Below are 15,157 nucleotides of genomic sequence, written 5' to 3' on the forward strand. Positions count from 1 at the left end.
TCCTGCTCAATTAATTGCTTGCACACCCCCAAAAAGTGAGCTGTGCTATAAAGCATTCAAATTAATTTTTACCAAGATCTGACTTACTTCTGATGTTTTACTTCCATTTTCATTTTTTGTTTTGGTGTTCGGTCCCCATGGCGTATTACAGCTATCACACATCTAAGCTCCATCCTGAAAATTCAGAGTTATATTTCACAATCCTATATATGAGGGTGTTTTATTTAATATTTAAAATACCATTAATCAAGACAACTGACAGTCATAGTTATCTGATGTAATTACAGACGTGATGGAAGGATATGCAAGAATACAAGGTTAACTGAAAATTATGTAAGGTATAAAATATAAACATTGATTTTAAGACTTGGGTAACTATAGAATACTACTTTGAATAGTTTTTAAAACAATGATTTTGAGTTTCATTAAATGGAAGAGTGGGTTTATTAGAAGCACATATTAAGTTGGTGCTGGAACAATATTAGCAGTGAATGAAGCTATGCAAAAAATATGCTACACTGGAAAATCTGCTGTTCTATACTCAGCTTGACTAAGCGTCATAAAGTCTGATTGGTGGCATAGCAATTGGGATTCCTTCCTTCTTTTCATCACACAAAACAAGCGTTCATAGGCCAAAGTGGACACACCTTGTGAAGAGAAAAAAAAATTCACACAGAAGTTACATTAGGATTTTGCACAATTCAAGTGTAGCTACTATTTTCTTACATTGTTCCAGAGGTGGTTGGCACAATAGGGATGTCTTCAGCTTCCAAAGGAATTGACCATGGTATCAGAAACTGGGGAGCAAGTTCTCTCATTATGATATTTCTAAAAAAGGGGTTAAAAAAACAAAACAAAACAAAACATTAAGTTTGAAACACAGCTTATACATCACATGCAAACTCCAAATAGATAACACATACATGCATTTTTATCTGTGTGGTTTTAGAGTTCTAGCGGTCATGAGTCCAGATGCCTATTTTCTTCTTTTAATCGGATAAATAAAAAACTACTTAAACAACAACTTAAAGCTACTAAAACTGCTATAGACACCACATTAGCCTAACATCCCTGGATTTGTAAGAACCCTCAGTTTTTTTAACTCCAGATACTAAGAGTTCCTTGGATATGATTTAGTCTTGTTCATTTTCATACTCCAATACCTGACTCCAGTACCTAACTGAAAATCCCTGATAATCAGCAAGTCATTCTCATCCAAGGGTAACTGATACCACTGATGGCAATTTCTCAAAAGTATGTGATAGAATTGGAAAAACAGATAAAGTCTCTAGTCATAGCTACAAAATCATAACACTGCTTCCAGCTACAGAAGGTTGTTAAATCTTGTTAGTGCTTTGTTTCTGAAATGTTCTGCATTTCATCAAAACATAGTGAACTTCAGATTAATAACTATGTAAGAAGCAGTAACACTGAGGGGGAAAAAATGTGCATTTTGAAGTAGCATAAGCCAAAATTTTTATTCTAAAAAAATCTAAAAAAAAAAAAAATCTGCTGTTACTTAATGCAATGTATTACCTTAAAGAATAAAGCCTTGTCCTGGTTTGGGACAGGAAAGAGCTAATTTTCTGTCTTGTAATTTTGCTTTCAGCTAAGTGTCTTGTAAGTAGCTGCACTTGTTGAAATTAACAGGAATTAAGTTTCTCAGTTGGTGTCTGCTTCTGAGACTGATAACACTCAATGTTTATAGTTATGGCTAGACACTGGTATGCAGAACCAAGGCCAATGCTGAGTTCTGAGGAACATTTTGTGCTCCAGAAAGAGAAAATGAGTAAAATGAGAAAATGAGTAAAAAAACCTGCAACCCATCTTTAGGGAGGAGCAGACAAGAGAAATGACCAAAATTGACCAGAGTATTCCATCCCATACATGTTATTGTCAGTATAAATTTGAGGGATCACGAGGGTCAAACCCTTTCTGCCCTCTTCCTTTTGCCTTCCCCTGTCCCTGTTTGCTTTGGCATTCTGGGAGGATTCTGTCCGTTTGTCTCCGTGTGGTCCTGATCCATACCAGCCTGAATCTGTGTGTACCAGTTGGGAGTACCAGCTCCTGACTGCTGCTGATTCCAGGACTGCAGCCTGGACTTTCCCAGGGCTGCCCTGCAGCCTTGGTGGTGATGTGACTGCTATTGTGTGGAAGCAGGGAGGAACACGGTATCATTTTCCCGCATATTTGTATGCATTTAATAATTTTTCCTTTTTATCATTATTGTTTCATTAAAGCTGTGTAGTTTAGTTTCCAACCCATGAGTCTCCCTCCCTTATTCTCTCTCCTTTCTTTATTAGGAACGGAGGGGGATTAATAGAGAGCATCTGTCATTCGCTTAATTGCTGGCTCAGCATTAAATCATGACAGATTTATTGGCGCCCAACATAGGACTTGAGCTTGAGCCCAGTTCAATTTTTTACTTATTTACCTGAATAGTTTGAATTCCAGCTTCAGTGGGAGGATACCCAGATGGCTCCACTGAGAGGGAATCAAACTGTTTCCTTTGAAAATTTCACAGGGTTGGAAATTAAACTGATGATGCCATACCTGTGGTATTTAGGATATGTGATATGCTGCTTTGCAGATGGAATGAGTGTTAATAGTTTTAATACGAGCTGCTTGAGAAAAGCAGCTGTGATATGGTCTGCACTACTAGCATACAGTGCAGTACATGGTGTAGTGGTGTTCATTACCACTTTGTTCATTACCAAAAACTTTGTTGGTAATTACATTTTCAGTTTTAATTTGAGAAATTGTACCATTCTGTTTCATTTTGGGCTGAGTTCACCAGATTCTAGTCAAAATGGCTAGAATTATTAACTTATTATAGTTTTGATTCTCCTGCTTGATTTTGTCAATGTTTCTCATATGTGCATATGTAGTCTCATATATCATCATTTATTGGTGAAGAGTAAGACAACTACCACAATCAGGGGAATGAGCACACCCCATAGAGACAGCACTGCCGTTTCTGCCTCTGCAGCCACTGTTGTCCCCCCCCTCACTCAAGGCCACAACTCGGACATGGCCGGGGAGCATCACCAGTGTATCTGCTACAGCTGCAGCTGCTGCCTTCACCCCCACTGACACTGCTGCTGTTCAGAACGTGAGCCCTGCTGCTCTGCTGCTGCTGCTGCAGACACCACAGCCTCTCCCCCACAATCCACTAGGAGAAAAGTAAAACAAAAGAAGTCAGATCTTAGCCCTAGTCCTTCAAAGTCTGCACAAGATGACCAGGTGATAGAGGAGATAAGAGGATATGACCTCTCCTCGCAGAGCAGCTAAAGCAGAAACATCTGAACAGGAGGACTCAGAATCAGAAGTATATGTTATGTCCTATTCCACAAGGGACTTACATACTCTGAGAAAAGACCACTCCTCACTCAGTTACTCCCATCCTGGAATGAAGGGGCTGCTACCATAACAATAACTCAGAGAGAAGCCGGGCAGTTGGGATCCCTGGCCAAAGATGTAGGTATTGATCGGCCATTTGGGGAAAAGGCTGGAACCACCAGCCTATGGAGGTTCTTTAAAGGAGAGATATCCCTATAAAGAGTAAATAGACTGCCTACAGGTCAAAGCAGCCACATGTGAAAAAGCTATCAGGTATCTGAAAGAACTGGCTGTACAAGATGTGATCTATCCCAATGATGAGATTGTAGATCCTTATCACATGCCCATGCCCTAGGCCCATGAGGCAAAGGTTTGTGCATGCTGCACCATCCCCATTTAACCATACACTGTCAGTAATGTTATGGGTTCCTGGAGAAATGGAACCAACTGTGGGTGATGTGATTAAAACAGCACGAGAATATGAAGATGCTGTCACAGCTCCTCATCAGTTCTGGGCCTCAGCTGTAAAGGAAATGGCTGAGAAACTGCATCTACCCCATTTTTCTCAAATAGGAGGGCACCGCATTGCAGCCTTTAAGAGGAAACACCCTTCTATGAGACTGAATTGAGAGAAACAGAATATAATAAGAGGAATCCTATGGACTGAGTGAGTGTGGAGAGGACATGAAAAAGTGGGATCAGAAACCTACTGCTGTCCTACAGGCATGAGTATGTAAGTTGCTGACTAAGACGAATACCAAAGGAGGTCCTTCTAAAAGGATGGCTGCTCGAGTCTCCAGTGTGGAGTTACCCAATCTGAGTATGTTGGTCACTCAAGATCCCTGTACATCAGGTGTGAGTAATGGGGATGAAAACCCCAGTAATGCACATACTAACAGTGTTGTATGTGCTCAAGCTTAGAGGTGCCCTGCCTGTAGCCAGGTGGAGGACAGCAACAACTGAACTTACTGGACTGTGTAAATTCGATGCCCTGGCACATTAGAGCCCCAAAAGTAAAAAGCCTTGTAGACACTGATGCACAGTGCACACTAATGCCATCTTATCAGAAAGGGACAGAATCCATCACTATTTCTGGAGTGACAGGAGGATCTAAAGAACTGAGTGTTGTGAAGGCTGATGTGATAAATCTGTCACGGTTTAACGCTGGGCCAGAAATTAATCAAATGACAAACATAAGGAAAAAAATCACGAGATAACTTTTTTCAGAGCATTCAATAGCTACAATAATTTGATTAAAAAGAAATCAAAATTGGTCTGAGAACTGTAACTCAAAAGGTGGCCTAAAACAACATGGCTACATACGTTAGTTGGGATTTAATCTTAGCTCTTCCTCAATTTAATAAGATCCCAGACGATCCAATAATGCAGAAACTCATGATGTATCTCATCAGTACAATCTTACTATAAAACCAGTTTAACTAACGAAAATGGGATCAGAGTAGTTTGAGAGCCACAGAGTTCACTTCCTAACTCTGTACCATCCCTTGTAACACCTTTTTTTTTTGCTTCCAGAAGCACAGTGAAGATGATATGACAGAGACACCTTGATATTACGTAATTTTGGATTTACCAGTATGAAATGCACAAATATAGAAGCACAGAACATGTTCAGATCACTGAAAATGTACATTAATTTGGGCACATAGTAAACAGCAGCAATCATAACCATGCAGTGGTGCATCTCTGCTTAAAAAAAAAATCTCAGATACCTTTAAGAACTTTCAACTTTCAATATACTTATTCAGTAAGCTTTAAATATTCACAAAGCACTCAGATGTTTTGGATGACTTTAGGAATAAGGAATTTAGTTAAGATTTATCAATTTAAAATATATATTTAAATTATTTATTTTATTTAATTTTTAATAATTAATATAGGAATAAGTAGCAAATAAATATAGTCACATACAACAGAAGGAATAGGTAAGATTCCTGAAAAAAAATTAGTAAACTCTTACCCCAGTATCTTAGCACAATCATCATAGTATTTCATGGAGTTTTTCACAAAACTGAAGCCGTTCACATCACAAACATAGGACTGACCATTAGCACGCAGCAAATCAAAGCCACAAACTGTTTGCTGTTTTTAAGAATAAAAGTTCAGGTTATTCATTACCTTCTCTAGGACTGCTTATTCCAAATTAACTTTATATTTTAACCCAGTATTCATCTGAAAACATGACAAAAATGACAGATTTTATACTTAGCACCTTTTGCCAGTTCCATATTAGTTTTGCTCACATCATGTAAACACCATCCTATTTATATCCTTATATCCCCAAGTTGATTATACCCTTCCTACATACCTCTAGCAGTACTAGATGTGAACAAACTTAATCTTTGAGATTTACAACACAAGCAATGATGGGCCTACAAATTCCTCATTCTGACAGTGATACTGATGACAAAATACCAACAAAACCAATTTTGCACAAATTTAAAATTGACAGGATAGTTTTGACACTGACAGAATACTGTTATTAGTATAGGATATTAGATGCTATTTTAAGAAGTTACTTTTTTAGATCTCAAAGCCCACTTTTCTAGATGATAGAGGCTCACTCCCTACAGGTTCCAGAATGCTATCACAGTTACACATAGATGATGAGACAGACTGAACAACAGCCTTTTAATAAGACAAACGAAATGAGGGTAAGAAATTGAATGAAGTTTGTAACAAAGTAATCTTAAAGCTACACAAAAATGGAAACTATCAAAAATTTCAGATACGGACCTAGTCATGTCAATACCAAATTAACATTTACTACTATTCAATGTAAACACTAGATATCAAAAGTTACAAAAACTTCCACCATGTTAGTGAAATTGCATTCTGCTAACATAGAAATCATTTAAAAAATGTGTAAACAAACCGTGCATAGAACAGATACACTGTGGACTAGCAAAGCACAATAGCAACATGTGAATTCAGGAAACTTATGGAACATAAGCAAGCCATCCAGAACATTTCAATGCATTAAATGAAGTCTTTTTCTAGTTTAAAAGAAGATGGGGAAGTTCAACTTTTAACCTTTCTACTAGTTCTGCATCAGTTATCACTCTTGGCTCTATGCACTAAAACCCTATGACAGTTTCATGTAACAAACAATGAATTACATTAAATTAATTTAATTCAGTTTAGTTACATGTTTGATCAGGTAGGAAAGCAATTAGCTTACTTTAAAGGCAAGGCACACTTTCCAAGCAATTAATTTCTCTCTTGCATTCAAGATGACTGGATACCTCACTTCTTTTCCTTCACTATCTCGTTCCACTTTGCCATCCAGAGCTGGAGACTTTCGGGCTTCAGCATGAGCATAATCTGGACCTACTGTGTACACCTATATTGAAAAACAGGAACCTTTGATAAAGTGTAATTAAATTACATTACAAATATGCATATATCTTGTTAAATTTATCTCACAGTGATAATAACCTCAAAAGATACATCATTGAAAATGTCACTCTAAAGTACTTCCCTCAATGGCATTCTCTGCCTTCAGAGAACCTACATCATTTACTGACCTAGGATAAAGCAAAAGAAGAAAACAGCTTAAGCACTGGTAAAGGAAATCAGTAACTATAAAATTAATTTCTTAATTATGGTGGTACAGAGGTAGAGAATTATTCTTTTCTCACCAAAAAATCTGCAGAATTTGGGGAGCAGATTAATTAGAGAATTATTTCAGTCTACCTTATTATGGAAATCTAGATGCAGGACTAAGTGATTCTCCTCAATAAAAATGTTTTGGGTTTTTTTTATTTTAGGCAGGACAAAGCAAAGCAGAGATATACCTAGTTTTAGTATGACTTGAGAGAAGGACTGCGTACCTGCTTTGCCACAGTTTTGATGCTCACTGAAAGAAAGTACCAGGGGATATTCCAGAAGGGACTTGTCAGCAGCTCTCAAAACCAGGTTACTGTCACTTTAAATAAAATCAAAACTCTAAGCTTTGATTAAAAACTATTCAGCTAAACCAGTTGTATGCAAATACTGCCAAATTACTCAATTCAGGCAAGAAGGTGAGTCAGGTAAAGCTGCCTCGTATCACAGAATCACAAAATCACAGAATCATTGAGACCAGAAAAGACCTCTGAAATCATCAAGTCCAGCCTAAGAGATAACATCACAGCACCTAGACCATGGCTAAGTGCCACATCCAGCCTTTTCTTTAACACCTTAGGGATACTCTCTCCACCACTTCCCTGGGCAGTCTATTCCAATGCCTGATCACCCTTCTCCATGAGGAAGTCCTTTCTTGCCCTGAAGCAGATTCAGGCCATGCCCTCTCTGTTCTATCACAAGTTGCCTGGGAGAAGAGTCCAACCTCCACCTGACTACAACCTCCCTTCAGGCGGTTCTAGAGAGTGATAAGATACCCCCTGAATCCCTTCTCCAAGCTAAGCAACCCCAGCTCCCTCAGCTTCTCCTTTTAAGAGTTTCCCTCTACCCCTTCACGAGCCTCACTGCTTTCCTCTGGACCAACTCCAGCACCTTAATATCCTTCTTGAAGCGAGAGGCCGAGAACTGGACACAGTACTCAAGATGAGAACTTACCAGTGCTGCATACAACAGGAGAATTACATCCCTAGAGCTGCTGGCCACACTATTCCTGATACAAGCCAGGATGCCATTGCCCTTCCAGGCCACCTGGGCACAGTGTTGGCTCATGTTCAGCCGGCTGCTGATCAGCACCTCCAGGTCCTTTTCCACCGGCAGCTTTCCATCCATTCTTCCCCAAGCCTGTAGCATTACCTAGGGTTGCTATAACTGAAGTGCAGGACTCAGTGCTTGGTCTTTTTGATCCCCATATAATTGGCCTCAGCCCATTGATTCAACCTGTCCAGACCCCTCTGCAAAGCCTTCCTAACCTCAAGCACATGAACACTTCCACCCAACTTGGGTGTCATCTGCAAACCTGCTGAGGAAGCACATCCCCTCGTGTAGATCGCTGATAAATATAACAAACAAGACCAGCCCCAAAACTGAGCCCTGAGGATCATGACTATTGGCCATGACTATTGAGGATCATGACTATCTGGCCACCAACCAGATTTTACCATTCACTACAAATCTGACATACAGACAGATTTTTACCTAGCAAAGACTACACGTCGATGCCACAAGCCACCAGCTTCTTTAGGAGAATGCTGTGAGAGACAGTGTTGAAGATTTTACTAAAGTCCAGGTAGACAAGGTCCACAAGGAAGACACCTGGTCATAGAAGGAAATCAGGTTGGTTAGGCAGAACCTGCCTTTCCTGAACCCATGATGGCTGGGCCTGACACCCTGGCTGTCCTGCACTTGCCACGTGACTGGACTCAAGATGAATCTCTCAATCATTTTTCTGGCCACCAAGGCCAGGCTGACAGGCCTGTAGTTCCCCAGACCCTCCTTCCAGCCCTTCTTGTAGCTAGTCAGCACACTGGGAAGCCTCCAGTCTTCTGGAACCTCCTCTGTTAACCAAGACCATTGATAAAAGATGGAGAGAGGCAGAGCAAGCTCTTTGGCTTATAAGGTGACCAGGAGCTGATGCAGGTCATTAAATGCTTCCTCCTGGATTATGGGAGGGTTGTTCTGCTCTCCTTCCTTGTTAAGCTGCTCAGGAAGCTGAATACCCTGGGGGCTGCTGGTCTGACAACTAAAGACAGAGGCAAAGAAAGCATTAAGATCTCAGCCTTTTCATCATCCTTGGTTGTAATGTTTCCCCCCACCCTACATCCAGTAGGAGATCCTCCTTGGCTCTCCTTTTATTGTTAATGTATTTGTAAAAAACTTTTTGTTGTCCCTTATGACACTGGCCAGACTGAGGTCCAGCTGGGCTTTTGCATTTCTAATTTTCATTCTGCATTACCTACTGAGATCCTAGTACTTATAGTGAGATGCCTGCCCCTTCTTCTGAAGTAAACTCTCCTTTTTTTCCTGAGTCCCAGCAAAAGCTCCCTATTCAGCCATGCCAGTCACTTTCCTAGCATACCAGGACAGCCTGCTCCTGCAGTTTTAAGACTTCCTTCCTGAAAAGTATCCAGCTGTCCTGGACCCCTCTGTTCTTTAGGACTGCCTCCCAAGGGACTGTCTCAGAAAGTGTTCTGAAAAGGCCAAAATCTGTTCCCCAGAAGTCTATGGTAGAGGTTTTGTTAAGCCCTCTCCTTACTTCACTAAGGGTTGAGAACTTAGCCATTTTGTGGCTGCTAAGCCCAAGACAGCCTCTGACCACCACATCTCCCACAAGTCCTTCTCTGTGAGTTAGTAGATCTAGTGAGGAATCTCCTCTAGAAGACACATTTAACAGCTCTGTCAGGAAATTATCTTCCATAGACCTGAGGAACCTCCTAGCTTGTCTCCTCTCTGTGCTATAATTCCAGCAGACACCCAGCAGGTTGAAGACCCCACCAGAACAAGGGCTAGTGATTGTGAGACCACTGCCAGACATTTGTAGACTGCTCAGTCTGCCTCCTCATCCTGGTTGGGTGGTCCATAACAGACACCCAACAGGATCTCCACCCTATTTACCTTCCCCCTCATCTTTACCCATAATAACTCAACCTTATAATCGAACTCTATACAATCATGATACTCTCTAACAGACAGAACCAGCCCACCTAACTCCTCTTCCTCTCTGTCCTTTCTGTAGAGCTTACAACTATCCACTGCAGCATTCCATAATGAGAGCCACGGTCAGAGCTCTCGTGCCACACAATGGGTTTTAGGTCCTCCTGTTTGTTACCCATGTTGCATTGGTGTAGATGCACTTGACCAGCACGCTGCTCCCTCTGTTCCCTTCAGCACAGAATCTCCTATGGCAATCACCCTCCTTTTATTAGAAAATAAGAAAATAGAAAATACTCCTTTTATTTTTTATAGGAGCTATCTAATGCGTGGGGCTGCCTGTCTCCACAACTCCCTGGATGGACCTTGATCAACATCATCATTTGCTTGGTTCTCCACTTCCAGAGCACCTGAACTTGTGTAAGGGAATTCCATCTGTTCAAGTTGCAAGAAACTTTTCTTTTTGTAAACAAATTTGTAAAATTCTTACTCAGACCATTGTAAATCCTAATTAGCCTGTCGCAAAGTGTTACTCAGGGTAACTATCTGAAAAGTATAGCTCACAAAATGTAGCAACTTAAAGAATGCGGAATTTGTGTGAGGATATGAAATGAGCATTCCTCTGAAGGATCATCAAGTGGAAGAAGTGGACTGCAACTGATAAAAATGCTCTTTGTCCCGGGACTGGATTAGATCTCACACTCTCTAAACCTTCACTTTTGTTTAAATATGCTGATTTAAAACATGCATTTTACATGTTTTGTGATGGGTTTGAAACACTCAGAACTAACACAAAGAGAAAAAAAGCAAACTCCACATGACTGGATTAACCTCTATTCTGTTACTGCTCTATTTCAGCACCCTGATAGCTAATCTTTACATTTTTAAAGAAAAGAGATGGGAAAAAAGTGAAAATACTTACAGTTAGGGTCTATGCATTATTTTCAGCAACTTCATGTAATATTAGTAAGCAAATTTTGTTTATTCTTAAGAATACTGTGATAGTTGGTAGAATCTATTTCAAATTCCAATTCCTTTGTAAGCTTCAGACAAAATACCTACGTAGCAACTATGTGTTTACACAGGGGTGTATTTAATGTTCTGGCACTAATACAGTGCAAAAAAGGAAAGACAGTGTGTATCACAATAAGCCTCCAGCACTTAATTCTAGTAACATAAGCAAAGCTGAACAAGTACTGTTTAGCTAGAACATGAATTACATTCTTTACTTACAAACTGCATCAAAATTTCATTAAAATTAATCCTTGACACAAAGATATACTCTCATTTTTAAAACAGACAAGTTCTCAGAGGACTTCACTGTTCTAAATATAAATTAAAATGCACAGTTGTCATACCTTCACATCAGTGCCATCTGTAGGCATGAATTCCTCATAAATATAGGAGCCTGTTTTTCTCACGCTGCTTTCAGGGGAATAAACACTGCTTCTGCTACCAATCTGAAATGAATATTTTTCTGTTAGTAAACTCTTAGTCTACTAAGACTGAGAAACTTTACGGTTCCTTAAAACAGCACACTTGTTTTGAGAAAACACCTCCTGTACCAAATGAAGCAGATAGGTTTTAATTGCTGCCAAAAGATTTTTGTAAGATCCTAAAAGCATACTGATAGCTTGCTTCCTTTACAAGAATCTGCAGTGGTTGACAATATACTGCAAGGAACAAGGGTCTTCATTCAGTATATATTTCTCCTTAAAGAAGTTTCTCTGATATGTCACTACTCCTATAGAAGCAGGACATTACAAAATGAGTCCCAGCTTGGGTAGGACAGAATTATTTTGCAATTCTGTTCTGACAACTACAACTTTTAAATGGTGTTAGTATAATATCCTCACCTTTCGAAAGAGCCTCTGGCTTCCACCCCCAGCAGATGTTGGATAATAAATGTAAACATTGTGGTCCTCAGCACTAACTGGCTTTTCTACAAAAGGCTTTTGGAAAACTTCTCCATTTACTTCCACATGATCTTCTCCTTCAATTAAGTTGCATTCTGATGAAACAATGCAGAGATGTAACAATACATTAATGGAACGAACATTCAGAGATTAGAGAACCACTACTGGTTGGCTGCAAGCAGAAGTATTTATTTGACTTCTGTAGCATAAATGACTCCTTCACCCCCTAGATTCTGAAGACATTTTAACCTAAAATACCTTGCCTCTTAACAGCTACACTACAGTAAAATTTCAATTATCTTTATTTTTTTCTTATGTATTAATTTGTGTGTATTGATCTGCCATTGCAATCTCCTTCTGGAGCCTCAGTTTGAGTTTGGAGGCCCTTACATTCCAGTTGTTCTATGATGTCTCTAGGAGGATTGTGAGCCAAGCTTTCAGAATCATGCTTTTCAGATACATACTTGTCCTGCCTTTGGCTGGGATGGATCTAGTTTTCTTCACAGCAGCTGTTAGGGTGCTATGCTTTGAATTTGTGACCAAAACAGTCTTGATGTTTAACTATTGCTCAACTGTTCTTCCCTTCACATACTGCCACTAAAGCCAGTATGGGGTAAGTATAAAGAAGGAAAATGTAGGCCCTCCCCTAAAGGAAATGGGAGATACTGATATCAAACAGGATACTGAGAAGGCTGAGGTTCTCAGTGACTTCTCTGCACCCGTCTTCTCCAGCAAGCACTCCAGCCTCATTGTAAAGGCCACAGCAGGTGAAAGCAGGGACTGGGAGAACACATTATCACCCACTGGAGAAGAAAAGGTTTGTGACCATCTGAAGAACCTGAGGATGCACAAGCCTATGGGACCTATTGAGGTCCATCCATGGGTCCTGAGGGAGCTGGTGGACGCAGTTTCTAAGCCTCTGTAGATATCTGAGAGGTCACAGCAGTCTGGTGAGGTTTCAACTGATTGAATAAAAGGTAACATAGCCCCTGTTTTTAAAAAGGGGAAAAAGGAAGACCCAGGAACTACAGGCCACACAGTCTCACCTCTGTGCCCAGAAGGATCATGGAACAGATCCTCCTGGAAAATCTGCTGGGGCACATAGAAAATAAGGAGGTGATAGGTGAGAGCCAATGTGGCTTCAGTAAGGGCAAATCATGCTTGACCAATCTGGTGGCCTTCTATGACAAGACTACAGAGATGGTAGGTAGTGGTAGAGCAACTGGCATCATCTACCTGGATTTGTGCAAGGCATTTGACACTGTCCCACATGACATCCTGGTCTCCAAACTGACAAGACATGGATTTGACAGATGGACCACACTACCGTAAGTAATTGGTTGGATGGCCACACCCAGAGAGTTGTGGTCAATGGCTCAGTGTCTAGGTGGAGGCAATTAGTGTTCCTCAGGGGTCAGTATTGAGAACAGTGCTGCTTCGCATCTTTGTTGGAGACGGTGGGATAGAGCACATCCTCGGCAAGCTTGCTGACAATACGAAGCTGTATGGAGTGGCTGACACCTTAGTGGGCAGGCAGGACATCCAGAAGGACCCTGACAGTCTGCACAGGTGGGCCCATGCCAACCTCATGAAGTTCATCATGTCTAGTTGCAAGGCCCTGAACCTGGGTCAGCAAAACCCCAGGCACAAATACAGGTTGGGGGGGGGAGAATGGACAGCAAGCAGCCCTGAGCTCTGCTCTGATCTTTTGAGATTGCATCTCGAATATTGAGTACAGCTTTGGAGCCTCTAGCACAGGAAAGATACAGATCTGTTGGAGAGGGTCCAGAGAAGGGTCATGAAGATGATTATAGGGCTGGAGCACCTCTGCTATAAAGACAGGCTGAGAGAGTTGGGGCTATTCAGCCTGAAGAAGAGAAGACTCTGGGGAGACCTTGCAGAGGCCTTCCAGTGCATGAAGGAGGCCTACAGGATAGCTGAGGAAAAGCTTTTCACCCAAGTGGACAGTGACAGGACAAGTAATGGTTCTAAGCAGAAAGACAGTAGATTTAGGTTAGGTATTTGGAAAAAAAATCTCCACTATGAAGGTAGTAAGACACTGGAATAGGTTGCCTAGGGAAGTCTGTTGATGCTTCATCCCTGGAATTGTTTAAGGACACATTGAATGAAGCTTTGTGCAATCTGGTCTAATGGGAGATGTCCCTGCCCATGCAGAGGGTTGGATCTTGATAATTTTAAGTTCCCTTCCAACCCAAACCATTCTAGGACTCCATGATTCTATGAAAACTTTAAATCCTGGAGGAGAAATCTGCACCAATGAATTAATTCTCTGGTAAGTGAAATTTACCTTTCCTCTAGTTCGGTATTGCTCTGCAGTGAAAACAAAGAGATGGCAATGGTTGATGAGAATCTAATCATCAGTTTTTACCTTGGGGATTGTTTGGATCACGGTTCAGAACTGCATATCGAGGAAGTAAAATGCCTTCAGCTTTAAGAATACCATATACTTCTCTCCTAGAAGAAAAAAATTGCAATATTGTATTTCATAGCCCATGCATAAGGGAGAAAAAAAAAACTTTTTAAAAGAAATCATACAAGGTAAGATTAAATATATTATACTCTATTAATATAATGCTTTAAAGGTCAATGACACAGCTGCACTTTTGCAGTGATCCCATCAGTATCAATAAAAATGTAATATGCTATGCTGTCTTCTCCACTCCCGCAGGGTAACAGCAATTTAAATAGAACAATTCTCTTGTTAAAGGAGACTATTAACATGCAGTCTTTACAGGACAGCAGCTGAAGACATCAAAATATCAAGTCCACTCACTGTTCATAAGGCTCCAATGCTTATATATTTTGCTCACTGTTTTGTTAATATTTGCCTATGCATGATTGCTGCCTCAAAAGAAAACTGTCTTTGAGTCGCCACACAATCTCTGAACACAAAAAACTTGTGTAAAGTATTCCACTTAACAGGAAAAAAGGCCTTTAGGAAGTCATATTAATTCTACAGTTACAGGATTTTGTGCAGTTGCTATACATACCAATACTGTATACATTTTCAGAGTTTAAACATTTTATTTGCTAACCATTACACAAGTCTATAACTGAATTTTTACCTTGGTAAATCTCCAGATGTAGTAAAGTACTAAAAGAAAAAACAAACCTAAAGATATATAATTCCAGAAAACTATGCATACATTAATAAAATAAATATAGATAAAATACAAATAAAATACAATAGTAATACAATACAGCAATAATAAAATACAAAATTAACTGTAATTTTATTTAGATTATCGTAAATACATATATTGCTAAGTAATACCAAAAGATTCTGACAGTCTCTGACTTAAGTAGTTTGC

At 40.1% G+C, this 15,157-nt stretch overlaps 1 protein-coding gene across 20 annotated transcripts in view; it reads right to left on the minus strand.

The window, feature by feature from the left end:
* The window catches only part of PPIP5K2 (diphosphoinositol pentakisphosphate kinase 2), a 54,930-nt gene that overhangs the window by 26,986 nt on the left and 12,787 nt on the right, over positions 1 to 15,157 (minus strand). For all 20 annotated transcript variants that reach the window (XR_011723243.1, XM_071730758.1, XM_071730749.1 and 17 more), the window contains 7 exons: positions 14,215 to 14,300; positions 11,766 to 11,920; positions 11,268 to 11,369; positions 6,539 to 6,700; positions 5,318 to 5,439; positions 727 to 828; positions 88 to 174 (listed from right to left, as the gene is read on the minus strand). Coding sequence is in view for 19 of the 20 variants with exons in the window: in XM_071730758.1 (XP_071586859.1) it covers positions 88 to 174; positions 727 to 828; positions 5,318 to 5,439; positions 6,539 to 6,700; positions 11,268 to 11,369; positions 11,766 to 11,920; positions 14,215 to 14,300 (816 nt within the window). In the remaining variant the exon portion in view is untranslated. The remainder of the gene's footprint in view (positions 1 to 87; positions 175 to 726; positions 829 to 5,317; positions 5,440 to 6,538; positions 6,701 to 11,267; positions 11,370 to 11,765; positions 11,921 to 14,214; positions 14,301 to 15,157) is intronic.

Source organism: Heliangelus exortis, chromosome Z, assembly GCF_036169615.1.
Source record: "Heliangelus exortis chromosome Z, bHelExo1.hap1, whole genome shotgun sequence".
In the NCBI taxonomy this organism is placed as follows: Eukaryota; Metazoa; Chordata; class Aves; order Apodiformes; family Trochilidae; genus Heliangelus; species Heliangelus exortis.